Raw genomic sequence first — 18,238 nt, 5'->3', positions numbered from 1 at the left:
CTTCCACTACTTTGCTTTAAACTTAGGCTGATCACTAGCCACTTAAAAAAAACCAAACTAACAGGAGAACTAAATCTAGCTTTCCCTACTCCTCCTCTTCCTATATATAGCAAACATATCAAGCACTGGATGGAAGAAATGTCAGTAATTCAGTTGTACCAATAAATTATTTTTGAATATTAACTGCTTCTCGGTAATAAAAATAATCCAAAAACTCTTAAATATTTCAGGTTGCAAACACAATCAACCCTGGCTGCTTAAAACCTTCATATCACCTGTTACAAAAATGAGTTTGATCAAATGATTTTATTAATACTGCATTAGGTTATATATTATGGAAGTATCCTTCTTTCTTTCTCAGTGGTACAGCAAACATTGATATTATGGTATGTAAGATAGCCGATAACTCAGTGTTTGTATTTGCTTATGAACTACTTGGAAAGTTATAGATATATCGCAGCATTTCACATAGAAGTTGTAAGTTATTTTCTAAAAAAATGAATCAGTTCAATAATACAAGAACAGTTTAATAATTTACCTTAATGTCAAATTGAAGGTATCTTTTGTCCATCTCCTTGGAAACCACACTTTCTATGATGTCTACAGGCACAAGCTGGAAACAATCATACGCTGGGCAAAAAATGTTGTGAGCTTCACCCTCCTGAATTTTCAGGTTCAAAAATCTGCCAGAATTTTGTCAGTCAGTATTTGTGAATAAAAAGTAAAAGTTAAAAGGCTGCTGAGTACTTTTACACTAAGTAAAAAACAGATATTCACAATATTCACAATAATCAATTTTTAAACAAAGAATAAGAAGTATCCTTTTCTGCCCAAAAGGATTATTAAAAAAAAAAAAAAAGAACAGTCATGGTCCAAATGTGAGCGTCATCAGCTAGATGTTTAGGTATTTGTGGTTTCCATCCTTGTCATTTATCAGAGAGCTCTGCAATGTTTAATTAAACTGAGAATTACTTCTACCTATCAGTAATGGAGCATGTAAATGTAATTAATCCAGGAAATAATTAATGTGATATGCAATTAATTCCTACAACCGTGCTAATAAAAACAGGTCTGCTCTTGAACACAAATGTCTAAATGGTAACCTTTGTAGTCCCTAAGCACCAGAATGCAAGACAGAATGAGCTCAGAAATCTGCTGAAAGCTGGACTTTAAGAGTTTGCAGAGTTGCTTAGTTTAAAAGCTATAATATATTTATTAATCTGACATCAAGGATGATACTCATCTAACTTTAATCATGTAAGGGACAGACAGCTATTCTAAGGTAGTCACCTGAGATCCTATAATAGTTAGGTAGAAGGAGTTGCCAACTCATTCCATCCTGGATTTATATCTTAGAATAGGGTAACTCAGTCCTGGCTATGCTCTGAGTAACTCAGAAATGACTGGCTCAGGAAGATGAATTCCACCCTAGATGTGCCACCACAAACACTTGCTTGACATTGAGCTGTGGCTCTGGGTCTGTGGTTCTGTGCTGGACTCTGTACCACACAGACCGCAGTACACACAGTCCAGCAACCAAATTAGAAGCACCACGTCAAGCCAGTGATCTGTTGGTAACTTCTGCATGGCTGTGTAGCTATTTGCAAGACTAGAGACGCATGACTGCTGATTTTCTTGCTGCTGCTGAAAAGCTCCTGTGGAAAAGAAAGCGCTCTTCCTTAACTTCGGGCAGATGGGTTCATACAAACTGGGCTGATCTGCAGTAGCAAGAGCTGTGCTGAAATGACACTGTAACAAGACACTACAGTGCTACGGTTCAAGTAGTACAATCCCCTGAATGGGGACACAGATGAATACAAAGGCACTGCATACAGATATAATTATTCCTAGGAAGTATGATTAATATTTATACTAACATAATTATCCACGTCTGAGTTTTTTACTAGCATGACTGTTCTGACCTATGAAGTAACAAGAGCATTACCCTAATAGAACTTCTAAGTGAAACCTACCCTCAGTTATTAACCTGAACATAAGAAAGCATTTTAATTGCTTTTCTGACTGGAAATGGATTTACGATGCCTAAGTTCAATATGCTAAATCAAGAGATGGAATTAAGCATGTACTTAATTTAGAAAGTGTAAACCCCAGTGCTGCCAACGGCACACACACACTGAACAAATCAAGAGTAGGCTTATCTATTTACACACAGGCTTGAAACATTTGCTTTAGAGTTTTGCCGAGTCAGGACGAAAACAAACATTACATAAGCCTAAAACAGTTGTTTGAGTGACAACTAAAATATTTCATAGGTTCAAACCAGCAACTCCTTGAAACCCCCAAAATACTTTACCATTAGCTTGTTTACGGTCTTGTTTACGTCCTTTCCGCCTCAAAATGGCAAGTCTGACATTTTCTCAAATGACAGAAAAGCACATATACTCACGCCTCCCAGCATGCTCTGCAGAAGTCATGTCCACAAGGCATATCCACTGGGTCTTCAAACACAGAAATATTACACATACAAATGTCACACTGCAAATGAAAAAAAGCTTTTGATTAAGAAAACACCCTAAAGCCTTTCATTTTGTTAGTAGACCAAGTTATGTTGGAAAGGTTCAGCGAAAATTCAAAGAAGTGCTCATCAGAGGAAAAAAAATCTTAACTGTAATCAGAAAAAAATAGTTATTTAAGCTATAGAAATAGAAATGGGAAAGATTAGGTATCTGTTTCTATACCTTCCTATCCAAACAGCGTATTTTGGGCTGGCTTTTGCTGTGTCCTTGAGCTCAGGAAATGCTTCACCCTGCTGAGTGCTGGGATCTTAGAGTGAGAATTCTGGGTCCAAAACAGACCCGAATGTTTCATCAGCTTCACAGATACCCAGAAATGAGTTTAAAGATGACAGAGGCTACATGAAATGTCTAGCATCTCACACAGTCAGGGCCAAATCAAGATGGAACATCTTGGGTGTGCAGCAGCAGCAAATATTTTAAATAATCATCTACATAAATAATATTTTTTAAAAGATTTTGATGTTTTCAATCCAAATAAAAAGTTACACTAAAAATATTGCGTCAGAAGACACCACTGCTGAATTTTACGTAAGTATGGTACTAAAGAAAAAATAACATTGAGTATTAAGGCCCTTACTTTGAAAACATTTAATGCATAGGGATGAAACCATTATTGGTTGTGGTTTTGTGTGAAAATAAATACTAATGTTCTTCAAGGAATACAAATCAATTTTTCTTTTCATTGGAACAAAGATTCCATGAAAATGTACTTCAACTTTCAATACACTTGATATTATACACACACAGGACATTTTCAGAAAGTTAGCTTGTGGTATGCCACTCTACAAGCACTTGTATCACAGCCCAAACAAAATCAAACCAAAAGAAGTCAGTCTTTAAAGTGTAAAACTTGGTGAAGGTATTTATTGTTGTTTTAGTCATTTCAGCTTATTGTCTTGCCAAAATTAAATATTTTAAAAGTTGACAATGCACTGAAAATGTTCACTATTCAATTTATGAGAGCCTTAAATTTTGTTTAAAATGTAACTTTAAAATAAGGAATTTCATGAAGCCCTGAGTTTAAAATATCAAAGTAAGAACATTTTACTGGTACATTTTTAATTATAAGATAGGATGCAAATGCAAAATCTGAAATGGAGCTTTATAGCTTGTGGTTTAAATATTTTATCTATTCCTTTTAGTTTTAATGTTCCTGCCAAAATGAGAGGCCTCAAAAAAATACGTTTTGTTTCATCAACAGTCTGAAACCAGTTTTGATAGATTTGATAGTTTAGATAAGATTTTTAAACAAACAGGAAGACTAACTGTATAACTCTGAATTTGGATTTAGACATACTAGATATAGCATAGCAATCATTATTCCAACCTGCATTCCTGGCTTATGGACCATCAATGAAAAACAAAATACACAATGTAAAACTGAAGACATGTAATCTTCCATTAAAATTTTAATTAGGAAATATTCACAGACAATATTTAACTTCTAATGTAAACAAATGTACAATAACCACGTTCCTCCTCTATAGCTTCTTTTTCAGCATTTTACAATGAAAAGAAATAAAACATTTCTATGCAGGAATGCAAAATCTTAATTTTAATATAAGATCTAGGGATGATCCACTTGCAAGACTGCATATAATATTCTAGAAAAATGCTTAGGTCATGGAGCAAAAGTTTTATAATGCTGCAGCTGCAGATTATTAAAAAGAGAACCCTGTCTTCTGAAAGAGCCACACTGATTTTAATGAAAGGAGCTTTCATATTTCAAATTTGCAATAGCGTTACAAACCGCTTCAAGCAGCCCACACATAGTAAAAGTAATTATAAGCTTACAGTACACTAGTGGGCTGACATTTCAAAATGCAGACAAAGAGAATTCTGTTTTCTAAAGGAAAAAAAAATTTTCAAAAGGCAATGTTCACAGAACTGGGTACATTCAGGGAAGTGGACACAATGAAAGTGAACATCTTGATAAGGATGAGATGAGAAGTTCAAAAGCCAAATGCACTGATGTCACTGTAGCTGGCTAAAATGATAGTTTGTGAGTGATAGCCAAGGTAAGAATGGAATGATTTACATTAGCCAGGGGTGCAACTGTTCTATCATATAGAATGTTTAGGGTGTCAACTTCTCTGTTCACCACTTTTGGCCAGAGAAACATTTTACACCCTTACAAATGCCCTTTCAGAATGGGAGGAGAAGCAGCTCCGTCTACACAGGTGCACTATGCTTAGAAATCGGTCTTTTGCCCTGCTAGTTTCAGATCTATTTATAAACTTACCACAGCTGTCTCCATGTCTCCTGGCGAGGGACTGATTTCATCAGGGGAAGTGACAGAGGAGCGAGTAGTGCGTGGAGTTCGTGGAGAAGGGAGCGTATCCCACGCATTGTATCCACTTGGAGGGGGAGTTGGCATCTGAACCCCTGAACGCTGGCAGCAATTCTCCGGGTTACACATCCATGCTTCAAGTAACTTCTCCCTGTCCCAGTCTTCAATAAGTACAGAACAGGCAATTATGCAGCTGATAATGTTGAAAATACATATATATATAAATGCTAAGCTAAACCTTTTCAAAATAAACAAGCATGATAAAGTGTGAGTGAATGGGATTTAGATGACATTTTAGAGAACACATTCCAAGATAATACATAATGCAATGTATTTTTGTAAATAATCACATTGCAAGCATCTCCTTTCCCTGTTACATCAGTCTTAAAATTATTTTTGTTATTTACTTAAAGCAATTGTAGCAGCTAGGAGGATTGATCAGAAACCAGAACTCTTTCACAGACTTCTGACTTTCACAAAAAGATGAAAATACAGCAGCCCTCACACCAGAGTTTTTAATATTCTTTCCTTTTTGTGAAAAAGTAATTGTTCAATATGAATTCACTTTTATCTATTGTGGTGGTTTTTTTTTTTTTTTTGTTTTTTTTTTTTTTTTTTTTTTTTTTTTTTTTTTTTTTTTTTTTTTTTTTTTTTTTTTTTTTTTGTTTTTTTTTTTTTTTTTTTTTTTTTTTTTTTTTTTTTTTTTTTTTTTTTTTTTGTTTTTTTTTTTTTTTTAAAGATGAAGCCATGACATAAAGGAAGAAGAACTAAGATCCAAACTGGATTACAAAAAGATTTGTGACCTAATGAGTTTCCAGTCTTCATATATATGTATGTAAGTGATGTGTTTCTGGGAAAAAGGAAATTAAAAAAACCCATATGATTACAAAGAAAACTGCATATATTCTTCCTACATTTTATTCTATAAGTAAGTGTTAATGAATCCTTTACTTTTATTCATAACATTGCTCATTTATATACAAAAAAATAACTAGTGAAACAAAATGTATTATATATTAATACCTAAAAACTAAATCAAATATTTCTTCACAATTGTTTGAAATATTTTCTATTTCTGATTTGTAATATTAATTCTAAAGACATGATAAGAAAAAATACTTTAAAATTCTCATTTAAATATAAATCTATCAAATTCCTATATGGATTTGAATCTAAACCCATCAACACTATGCACAGTTCAGGCAAAATTGAACTGGCTAAAGAAAGAGAAATTTCCCATTTTTTTCCTATCACTTTAAATGATTGTTTTAAAGTTTGAGGGTTTTTTTTTAAATGTTAGGTAGTCCCAAAGGAACATCAATGTTATTAATCAAGAGATAGTTTATTTCTATTGAATGTTTTATAAGGAAAAGATAAATAGCATTTCTATATTGTATTAGTGCTGGGAAAAAAGATGTATGTTCTAAGCACTGAACTTAGTAAAAATATTGCCCCTGTCAAATAATGATTGCTATCATACTAAAATCTGCTCCTTCCTAATGTAAAAAAAAATTCTTCAAGCTAGAGATGATTTATTGATCAGGTCCTTACTTGTCTAAGCTAAAACATATAATGGGTTAGTTTAATTTCATTTGTTTAAAGATATGGACCTTGAACATATTTACACTGCAAAAATTATAAATTTTATCAGCATTTTTCAAATTACCCTGAGCTTATATTCTTTCAGAAGGGAACTGACTGATGTTAAGATGCAGATAAAATATAAAATTTTCTAAAATTTTTCTTGACCTTCTTTGATTGTACTGTATCTTTAAAATTAGAAAGGGTTAAGACATGCTACTAAATGGATCCACTGTGTTCTCTTTACTAACTTCTGAGTTTCAGTAAAACACAAGTTACATTTGTTCAATTGCCTCTCTTTTATCCTGAAATCACCTGCTGTATAATGAACTAGGAGAAAAACAGAGACAATGTTGCAAAAATATCTGCAGAAAAACTGTAAAGTTATTTATTTTCATGACTGCAATAATAATGTGTTTTTATCTTGGCTCTAATTCTTTGTGTTTCTGTCTCTCAACTGAGGAAAAAAAAAGAAAAATAGGCTCAATTCTTAAAACTGTGTCAATAAATTGATATAGTTTTAAATAAGAAAAGCAAAATTTGTTGGATTAAATATTACGTATCTGTGATCTTTCCAAGAATTTAAGAGGTATGTGAAATGTGAATAAAGATTTCACATTATTCATTCATGAATTTCAAGATTTAATACAAAAAACACTACAATTTGGCATTTGATGTTTCCCAATTCTCTAAACCTTAGTAAACAGCTCAGTTATTCCTTTTGCTCAGCTGACCCAATACAGCTACAGGCAAACAGTTGACTTTCTCATGACTTGCTAATTGTGCTTCTTCCTGTGCGCTGGCCAGTTGCATTAAGTTACTGCTACATCACTAAGGCAACATCAGTAGAACCACCATTCCAACACAGACTGATTTTTTCTCAACTTTCAAGTCCTGCTTGCTGGATGCTGGCAGACATTTCTCCACAGTTTACATCAACCTCACTGATTTTGGACTTATTGCAGACTGAGCTGAGATTTTGAACAGTATTGTAATAATTTTCCTCTTCAAAAGATCTGCACAGGTTATGGAACCTGCTCAGTTAAATATTTATATTTTTTAGCATTCGAATATTGCACATATTATAAATACAATATAAGAAGTAAATATTCAACATTAAAAAAAAACATATGCAAAGACTATGCCTTAAACTGGCACATGTTCACGTTCACTTAATTCAATGTTAAAAGGAATGCAAATACCAGCTATGGAAAATAATGTAAAAGAGATGAATTCCAGGTACCACAACTCTTCATGAAAGTCTACCCAAAGGTGTGGGTTTAAAATAATGTCTTCCTATTTCACTTTTCCCTCTCCCACTGATTTTCACAAGGAGCCCACAGCAATAATAGGGTATGAAAGCTTAATCCAGTAACACGATGATGAGCATGTAAACCATTAACTGCCTGAGTAGTTCCTTTGGCACAAAGTAACAATGCAGATGCTTCAGTAAGCATAAGTTTTGAATCACTGAATCAAAGCCTAAAGCTTACACTGAGTTTCAGAGATACTTTTGTCTGGAGCAAACACACTGAATTCGGTATATCCCCTTTCTGACAATCCCAGATTAAATTACACAAGAGCATAGACTTATTTCAGTGAAATTAATCTAGTTACAGATATGCACACACAGAAAAGCATACCCTGTGTTAAAAGCAGACCCTATACAAAAATCCTTCAAAGGATATACACTCATATGATTTAAACCCCAGGGCAATTTCCAACCATTTATTACAATGGTCAGACTGTTTTTATTGCAACAAAAAATAAATAAATAAAAAAAAATGGACCCAGTTTTATGCACAAACCAAAGGTCTGACAAAAATAGGTTTGATGAATTTAACTTTTTTAACATATAAAACCATGGAAGTTTTACTTCTGTGTCTCACCCAAATAGGACAGCTCTGTTTCTCCACACTGCTTAAGATAAAATGTCTTCCATTGTAATTCCTAGTTTGAATCACTTTCCTATCAGCTTTCCTGTCTGCCTCACTGCTTTTTGACATACTGCAGCTGTACTTCTTTCTGAAGTACTCTGTGGTCTGTTTCCTGCTACTTGATTACCCGTTACTTCTCTTTTACTTGGAAATAAAAGTCTAACATACAACTGTTGTTTCGATTTTGCTGAAAACAGTTTCTTTAGACTCTAAGGGTTTGCATTACCATGTGCCCGAAGTAGAGCTTCTGCAGTAAAGAGTGGGGCCTGGAGCATGTCAGCAGATTCCACGATCAGCATATCCTTCAGCCTTCGCAGGTCTTGAAGTCTTAGCCCTTCATATGGCTTTGAGAAGAAGAAGAAAGACAATTTATGTCTAGCATTTTCCAGTTAGTTTCTAATGCAGTATTGAAATGAAAGCATTCAAAGCACTGTTACTGATCACCATCTCAGCTGGGAGATGTGACAAAATTTATTCAGGGTGCACACCAATGACCATGCAAAGCTATATGGAAACACTGTCATTTTGCAAAATTTATAATACTACCTTTGTACAATTCAAAATCCAAAAGCAGTATCCCTAGAGTTCTCCGTTATATCCAGAGGCCATGTTCAAATTTTAAGCTAGCCTAACACTGACTCTCTCTCTCAAAAAGCCCTAGATTTTCACAGAATCCAGATGAATTTTGATTCAGTGATTAAGCCTCAGATATTGGTATGAGAATGCCTGACTAGATTTGAACTAAGGATTTAGAGGAGAGCAAGAGAAAGGACAGGTTAGCATACATTGCATATAGGTTCTCTGACACTAACTTTATACATTCATTGAGACCCGTTAACTTTGAATTCATTGGGGGAGAACACATTGAAATATATTAAAAAGTGAGAAGTTTGTGAACAGACGCCAGTACAGGTCTTTTGAGGAAATATTCACAGAAACAGAGAAGGGTTAAGGTTGGAAGGGACTTGCAGATGACATCATTTGGTCAAACCGTCCTTCTCACGTAGGGTCACTTAGAGCCAGCTGCCCAGGACCCTGTCCAGATGCATTTGAATATCTCCAAGGCTGGGGATTCATTGCACAAGAAGATGTCAAAACTCTTTGAGAAACAATGGCCAATTCTGATAGCCCTACACAGTCAGAGCAGACGCCTTCCTAGTCTGGAGCTCCATCTCCATATTATAACAAAAAAAAGGTCAAATCAGAAAGAAAAAAAGGAATAATTTTAAGATTATGAATTAGCTCCAACCAAGATACTAGAGATGCATACATATTTTTGCAGATTCCTTTTTAAAACTAAGAAAGGAAGAACATGACAGGAAATAATATATTTGTTAGTGTTGCACAGAGAAAATGCACAGAAGGTAGAAAGAGAAAAAAAAGTGGGAGGGCATGTACAGAGAATGGATATAGAAAGGGTTTTTAAAAAATACTATTCTTACATGTACTGATTTTATTTATTTCTGTATAGGTTAATTAACAAAATATTTAAAGCATTTGACATAAAATGATATGTACTCAGGACTAATTAGGAACCTGCCCACCAAATAGCAAAAGTCTTCAGCAATTTGGAGGCAAAAGGATACAAGAGCAGCAGTGATAACCACAGTAAAGACCATGCATCATTATTTATTATCTATATTTTGATTTTATGGAGAGCATAGTCCAGGAGTCTCCAGTGTAGATTATAAGCACACACATGCATGCATACAGAGATAGCCAGAAAGGAAAAGACTGGCCCTGTCCTCGGATGTTTACAATCTAAGTAAAAGCCTACCGTGCCCTTTGAGGATAACAAAGAGAAGGCAGAAGTGATGGGGAGAATGGATACCCTGGGCTTCTAAACAATTTTCTTCTTTCGAGACACCTACTCTAAAAATGTAACTTCCTTCCTATAATCTAGACATCATGATAAATTTCATAAAGTGCACCTAAACCCATAACCGACTCCTACAAGGATGTCTCCTGTAAGCTAATCAGTAAAATAAACAGATGCTTCTCAATATTGGAAACTTTGTGATCAGCAAGAGCCACGGCTCTGCACTGGGTCTTTGTCCTTTTTTAGAAAGCAAGCAAAGCAGAAGAGAAATGAACTGTGAGTGTCCTGACCTATATCTTGATTGCCCAAGTTCAGGGAGTTTCTGTATGTCCTTCCATTACTGATCATGCATGACTCAGTAAAGGACAATCTGAACATTAATGGCTTGCACTGAAATAAATCTAGGCCACTTGATTTATAGCATGCTGGAATTTGACTGACCTTCTTACAAAAGATTTAATTTATAAAAACACGGGTGCCAGAATGATTATAATTGTGCATATGCACAGCAAAAAACATGGAAGCAAAGAGTAAATCGTCGTGACTGCATTTGAACTGCATTCTGAAATGCAGTTGTAAAACAAGCAGCTTTTGTCAGCACAACAGTACTCAATTCTTGAAGACCTATATATCATAAGAAGAAATGTCTTTTCTGTTAAACTTGCAACATATGCGCATATTTTAGGACCCAGTATTTTATCCTGAAATGCAGATATGCTCAGAATTATATTTAACTGATTGGTTCTAGGTCAAACACTGGCAAGTATCTCCCTTGAGTAGCAGACTATTACATTATCTCAGCTGGAGCATTTCACACAACCCAGTGGGGATTTTTGGATCTTCAGTTTTTAAGAATCCTAATTTTATCTTTTTAAGTGCTGAAGGAAATATTTCCTAAGAATGTGTTTGAAACTTCAGACATTTGTTTCATAAAATAATATATGAGCCCACAGAAGAAGCTGAAAGAAATTTTAGGCTGGCACTATAAAGTAGCTTAATCTGGAAATTCCAGATCAAAGACTTTATACAATGGGAACCCTTAACAATGTTAATGTGTACAAGACAGTTTTGTAGAGACTTGTGAAGATACAGTCTGTAGTTACAAGGATGCACATCCTTTATGTAATATCACCGAGCTTTGTTTTTAACTACTTCAAACATTGATGACTTGTCTCTGCAAAGCCATGTACTGTAAAGGATTTTGATTAAAGCCTGGGATGCTCAGAGACTTCGTTTAATTCTCATTTATGGAGGAGCTCTGTATTGATATTTGCTGTGAAAAAAGACACTGTTCAATATTAGCATCATTTAACTATATAATGATTTTGAATGTACTATTTTAATTACTACTTTAATGCATTGTTGAGCTCCTCGTTACAGATTCCAACACTTTTGTATTTTCAAGAGCTGCTGTCTTCTTCTCAAGTTTTTACCACTAACATTTAGGTATCATAAACTGCGTAATTTTTTTCTCCTGAAAATACTTTTAGTATGTAAGATGTCTATTTTAACAGTTCATTTCTAGTTATTATTATTTTCTTCTCTTTTAAAGGACCATTAAAACAGAAAGGGGCAAAGTAACTATTTGCTACAGTGATGGCTATATAATTAAATGGTGTCAAAACACTTCATGTAAATATCCTCCTTTATGGGTGGATGGAGTTCTACAGTTAATGGAGTAATATATTAAATAAATTATTTATACTCCATTTAACTCATTCAAATATAATTATATGCACTATGTGTACGTAAGTGTACATATATCTTAACGAACTGCAGTCCCCTTCTTTCACTTAGTGAACCATTCTCTATCTGTAGAGATAAAATAATTTTTAATAATTTTAGATAACTCTTTGTACTTATGGTATTTGCATTACTTGTATATTTATACGACATCAATTCAGGAACTGAAGAAAACCATTCCAATTATTATACACTCAATAAATCCGTGATACATTCACTAGCAGTGTATTTCTACAGCATTCAGTGGCACATATGTAAAATGAATGAAGAAATTATACACTCTGCTATTGCACAATAAATTTCACTGAGTCTGACTAAGAGCCAAAACTGTTCTGGATAATCTGCTCTGAGGTACTGCTCATTCCCAGGTGTTTCTTATGTAAGTTCATAACATTGCACGATGTGATTGAAAGGAAGAATGCAGTTATCTCCCAGGGATACATAACCAAGACAAATATGCTCCCATGCTACAATAAACAGAAATTTAAAAGACTGTGCTAATAAAACAACCAGAACTTATAAAAGCAGTTTAAAAATAATCACTTACTGTCATATTATTTAGTCTATCTTCAATTAGATTTAAAAGATAAATATAAACTTAAGATTTTATGTAACAAAGATTTTTTTTTTGAGATCATTCAACAAAGTAAGAGCAAAGAATCAACAAAAAAAGGGATTGTTCTCCTGTAAACACAGTAGGTCTGGAAGGGGAGGTATTGGGTACTATCATTCCAGATGGTACCATGCGTATCATAAACACTGGAGTTAAGTCCATTTGCCTGTTTTGCCTGGGAAGTAATCCTATTCATGGTTTTCAAATGTATCTTTTCCTGTAAGCTTAATTTAAGAGATGAAGTTACTTTGAAAATGCACTTCTTCTTATTCAAAGTATGTTCATTATTCATGAATGAATATTCTGTGCCTTGTAAGGGTGTTGAAGGACATCACCAAATGACTACAAGCTAAATACTGTGTTAAACAATCATTTTGTACACTTGGTACCTCAGTGTTTAATAATACACAGAAATGAAATTGAGAGGAAAAAAATACAGGACCATCTTTGAGAGGCAATTTTGGTGAAGCATCTGTGTTTTGGGGAAAGCTTTTGGATCACTTCTTATGCCTCGTTAAGATAACAGATGAAGGCATCACCATAGCCAGTGGTAAGTGCAGCTTCCACTGCCCATTCCAGACATTTGTGCACAGACCTGTAGGATGAGCACATGTGGTCATTTGGATTGCAGTTCAGTGCAAGTCTTTCTAAGGCTGGTTTTTTTCAGCTAGTTTTGGCCACTCTGAGGGCTAAGACTGAAAAATTAACTTCTCCTGGCTGCATGCTCTTGGTATCTTTCTTGTGGCAGCACTTGTGCTGTTACAGCTAAATAAGAAGTTATGGAAATTATCCCACTGAAAAGTCACAAGGAAATGGGAATAAAATCAGAAGGGAGCACACAAAGGCAGAGTTGCTCTACGTAAATCCCCAAGATTATCAATTGGTGTACCAAATTCCAGGCTGACATTTTTGGGGATTTGGGAAAGCTGCCCTGGTATGTGAGATGGACAACTGTACATTCCCTTGCAACTATCAAGTCTTGAAGCTGGTTTTGCTCAGCATCCACCTTAAACAGTCACAAGACAGTATTTTCTCTTGCCTGTTCAAATGGTTCTTGATTTGTCTCACCCATATTTGTAAGTTCCCTATTCTCTTAGCTGTGCTGGTGTATATGCCAGCAAAGCCATGGTAAATATAAAGATAAAAATTACTCAGCCTAAATAAAACAATTACATATTACTACTGTTCAAAACTTTTTCTTCTTTTAAGTCAAAACATTGCTATGATCCAGCTGACAACATAACCATCCAAATAGTTCTACTTGTATAACCAAAGGAGTGATAAACTGCAACTGTGGCAGGAAACTGCTGCAGTCTTTTGAAGTGTTTCTGCCAAGGGAGAAAATACAATTTCCAACATCTTCTTACAACAATTTGGGTGTCTCTATATGGAAATATTCTGAGAAATTAAAATGAGTTAATTACATTTGCTATTTCAATGTAAATTCCAGTGTATTAAAGCTCATCTCAAAATGTCTCATCTAGGAATAAACAATCTAATTAAGCTTGTTTATATTTGAATTTATCCAAGAAAATTAATAAAGAAATTAATTGAAAGTAAAAAAAACAAAAACAGCACAAAGTAAAAGTGACCATTAGTGGCATTTTTCATGGGAACAGTTGATCTGTAAGCCTACTCATATCTAAATCTAAATCTAAATGAATTTTCTTTTAAGCATCATTAGGTCCTAGGTGCACTAAGCTAGTAAAGGCCAGGCCATGCTCTTTTTGAGGGAAGTAGCCACAGAGAAATCTATTGTCCTTTAATTTAAACAGAATTACTTTGTGATATTTACTGAATGATATTACCTATGTATTCTTATTTAGAATTTTAGCTAATTAAAATCTGATCATGTGTGGGGAGAGAACTTTTACTTAGAATCTTTCTGGTCAAATGATCCTTATTGAATCACAGTCATGTGTAAGGCATAACAGAATTCAAGCAAATTTGTGTCAGTGAATTGTCTCTCTCAATAACTGACTTGGAAACAACACTACCTGTTATTACCTGTTTTTCATACAAGTTCTGGTATGCAGTAGCTTCAGGCATCATGTTATAAAACAAGAAACTAAAGGCACTGTTTTGAAGTCCTGCACTACTCAGCTGATTTTTGGTAACATTTAACCCAGTCTCAGCCTGGGAAGATCCACCAGAACAGTTTCCCTACTCTATGCCACAGATTTTCTCCTTTTCAGAATTTCTCCTGTCCTCATTTTTGAGACAAAAAGGCATCTTAAGAAGTAAAAAATATAAAAAATGTTTGGTTAAGGCAAACTGTTTCCCAGTTTACTGGCCTCACTGAATCTTCTTCAGCCTTACAGCCTGCAACACTCTCAAGACAGTCCACATAACCACATAATTAAGTATATGAATAAAATTTCTCATTAATTTTGACAATGTATTTGTTATGTTCTCTGAGCTTAACTTGAAAGTTATAAAGAGCCCGTGCTAAAATCAAATTGTTTACAAACATAAAGTACAGACAGTACCTACTGAAATACTTTGCAGACTTTTGTCAAAATGTAACTGCTACAAATATAAATGTAGATTTAGAGTGTCCTCTGACCTCTTTTTTGTCTAAAGCGGCATACTCAGCTTCAATGCTTTCAGCTTCAGGATCACGTGAAAATACCATTCGAGATTCCAGGTTAAGAGCCAGCTCTTTGTGGTGCTGTTTCTCTGCACAGTCACATGGGGTATCTTTATTTTCATTTTCTGCAAACAAATCTCCACCATGTTTTACTAGAAGCTGAAAAGTAAAATGGCAAAGTAAACAGTTATTAATTAGCAACTCTAATAATAGCCTAAAGAAAAGGCAAGCCAGTTAGGAAGAGAACAAAAAATACAAAGAAGAAAAACAGAGAGACAAAAATAATAATAATGGTCTTTCGAAAAGAAAGATTCTCAATAGTTATTAAATAAATTACTGCTTGATTTCATGCATAATTAGACCTATATCCACCATAATTCCACAGAACCACAAAATCTCAAAAAGTATGTTACAAGGCAATGCTGTACAATGTCTCTGTGAGGTTTTAAAGACTAAAATTCTGCTTTACTCATATGGTCAGTGCTACATAGAAAATGAGGGCCATGAGGTCCCCAGGCACCTGGCAAGGTGGAGTTAGAAACACTTTTAAATATTCTTTCTATATGGGCATTACTCCACCCATGGGAGATTCCTTGGGTAGGAAGGATGGTAGGGTACCAACCAATTCACAGGGAGCACAAAATACTACTGGTAGTACCTTTGTTTTGAGGTGAGAAAAGTAAAACGAAATAATGGTAATGGAAATAGTTCTAATATGGTCTAGTATTGTGCCATTTCACCAAACTTGTCTCTTGACAGTAACCCCCCCAAAATGCAGTCTCTAGCTAATAAACTGTGCTACTCTCATTAACTTGTCAACCTTGTCTCTCGCTATAAACTGATCTGACAACATATGCCACAGATTTTAAAGGTCAAAGAGGACCATTTTTCCTATTTACTATTAACTATTATATGTTTATTATTATTACTTATACTGTGATAGAGTGGAATGCATCTGCATAAAATCAAATCTATTCAGCATGAAAGTTACTTTTTTCTATTCAGTAGTTTGAGGTAACCACATTAACTTTGCCCAAACTATTCTTAGCAATGGGTTCCACATCCCTGTCCTGCTCAGAGGAGGTCGAACACGTGAATGGAGCAGTATCAAGTCTGCACATTTGACTACCAACTCCAAACAAATCAGCTGGTAGGTGGTTCATCTGCAAGGGTCTATACTTGGGTTTTCCTTTTCTTATTTGGGTGTGGTAGGGATAGGGGATGATACAGGACTGAGGTTTTCCTGAAAAGTTATGAGAAAGGAGGGAGATGATGAAAGAGGAATGCTGCTCTGAAGTGAGAGTAGCCACCACAAAAAACAGGTGAAAGGCAGTCCTGGGGTCCTCTGCTGTAGAGAGGGAGGAACTCTTGAGGATTCGGCAATTCAGTTTTTTATCTCATTTTCTTTTGTTAAGCATTCTAATCCTCAAATACTTCTAGGAACAAAAAGATGATTGTTAAATTCCTTCACCAATCTGTTTCAGGCTTGGTGTAGGCATGTAGTGTTCCTGTTCATAACCCTGTTCCTGTTAAAGGAGTTAGGAGGTCTACAGACTACAGACTGCAGGACTTAAAATACCTCAGATATTTATCTTAGGATCCAAGGTCCTCTACTACATGGTGCACATGATGAAGTTTGAACTTAGGGGCGTACACCATGTTTCTAACGTAAAAACCATGACTACTAGTTAGACTACATAACTGTGTCCAAACTCTGGCAAATAGCAATCCATGTGGATCAGACTGCAAATTCTTCTTCAAAGACAAACTGAAAGCAAATTAGAGTCAGAAATGGTTTAGTCAATTACAGTACCTATTGTCATGATAACATAACCCAGTTTATATAATTAAATGAGAAACTAGCAGACTAGTAGCTTGATTTATCTAATGACTCACACTATAGACACCAAGAAATAGAACGATAATTTGTGAAGAAGCACAAACCATGCACTTTCATGACGAGTTTAAAACAAATTGATTTTGCAGTCTGCAGTTAAAAGCTGCAGCCCAGCTCCAGAACCACAATTCACTCTGCAATGACTGTGATTCCTTCTGACATTATAGTCTGCCTGTGTCTTACTGCATGAGCCCATTTACTTCATGCTCTTGAAACTGAAACTTTTGAACAGTTGTGTTTATCTCTAATACCACTGTATAGCCCCATTTGGGGGCACGAAGGCAGAACAAGACAGAAGACTCCTTGCTCAAATTCTCTGTAAATCTGAAGACTAAGTATGTAAATACCAGAAATTAAAATATGTTGGAAACTCATGACTAAAGTTTTCTTCTGTTTACCATTTCTCTACCAGAAGCAACCTTTCTCATGTAAAATCATTTTATTCACCAGCTTTGCTCAAAGAAGTCATTAAATGCTAAATGCTGGTATATCCCATTTTCTCATATGACATGCACATTTGTCCTCTCATTCATAATACTGTTTAAAAGCAAATATATCATCTTGGGGAAGGATAGACAGAACAGCTGTGACTGAAAATGCCTATAACCAGAATTTATCACGCAACTGGATCAAGTAAGTGGCACTAAAAAAAAAGAACAAGAGCAACTTATACAGTCTTTTGCAAATAATATTTTTGTTTCTTTAAATCTAGAAGAATTAAAAGTTGACAATTAAAAGCAGTATTAATACAGACCTAGGAGACAGCCTACAACATCTGTATGTCACTCAGTTACCATGTATATAATTAGCTGGGTCTGAGTATAATTCAGCTAGCAAAGACTGCATAGTGACTTGCCTTCCTCATGAAAATCAGTAAGTGTGTAAATAATTTTTAAGGACATTTTGAAGACAAACTGCCTGTGTGGAGCTTGTCCAGCTGCAACAACGTGGGGCAGAGAAGAGAGAAGGTACAGGGGCAAGATTCAGGCTGTGTTCCTGCAGGTTAAGTATTAGCATCTAACAGCAGCACCCTCTTAACTTCCCTTCGTACTGAGTAGGAAACCAGAGAAACAGAGGCTTACATAACAGCATAGAAAATGGCATAAAGAAGATGAAAAATGGCATAAAGAATGAGAATATTCATTAGAAGCTCAGAAAATTAAGGACGACCTATATATTAACAGAATGAAAGACCTGTTAGCTATTGGGAATATACAGACACCATCTGAGC

At 34.9% G+C, this 18,238-nt stretch overlaps 1 protein-coding gene across 4 annotated transcripts in view; it reads right to left on the bottom strand.

Moving 5' to 3' along the window:
- The window catches only part of ANKIB1 (ankyrin repeat and IBR domain containing 1), an 84,017-nt gene that overhangs the window by 18,746 nt on the left and 47,033 nt on the right, over positions 1–18,238 (bottom strand). For all 4 annotated transcript variants that reach the window (XM_027893223.1, XM_027893227.1, XM_027893224.1 and 1 more), the window contains exons 4-8: positions 15,087–15,269; positions 8,572–8,689; positions 4,780–4,988; positions 2,408–2,496; positions 539–683 (exon numbers count right to left, since the gene is read on the bottom strand). In XM_027893223.1, coding sequence (XP_027749024.1) covers positions 539–683; positions 2,408–2,496; positions 4,780–4,988; positions 8,572–8,689; positions 15,087–15,269 — 744 coding nt within the window. The remainder of the gene's footprint in view (positions 1–538; positions 684–2,407; positions 2,497–4,779; positions 4,989–8,571; positions 8,690–15,086; positions 15,270–18,238) is intronic.

This window comes from Empidonax traillii, unplaced genomic scaffold, assembly GCF_003031625.1.
Source record: "Empidonax traillii isolate 1590-97213 ecotype Southwest subspecies unplaced genomic scaffold, ASM303162v1 scaffold384:size1533304, whole genome shotgun sequence".
NCBI lineage: Eukaryota > Metazoa > Chordata > Aves > Passeriformes > Tyrannidae > Empidonax > Empidonax traillii.
This window is presented reverse-complemented; position numbering and strand designations above follow the sequence as displayed.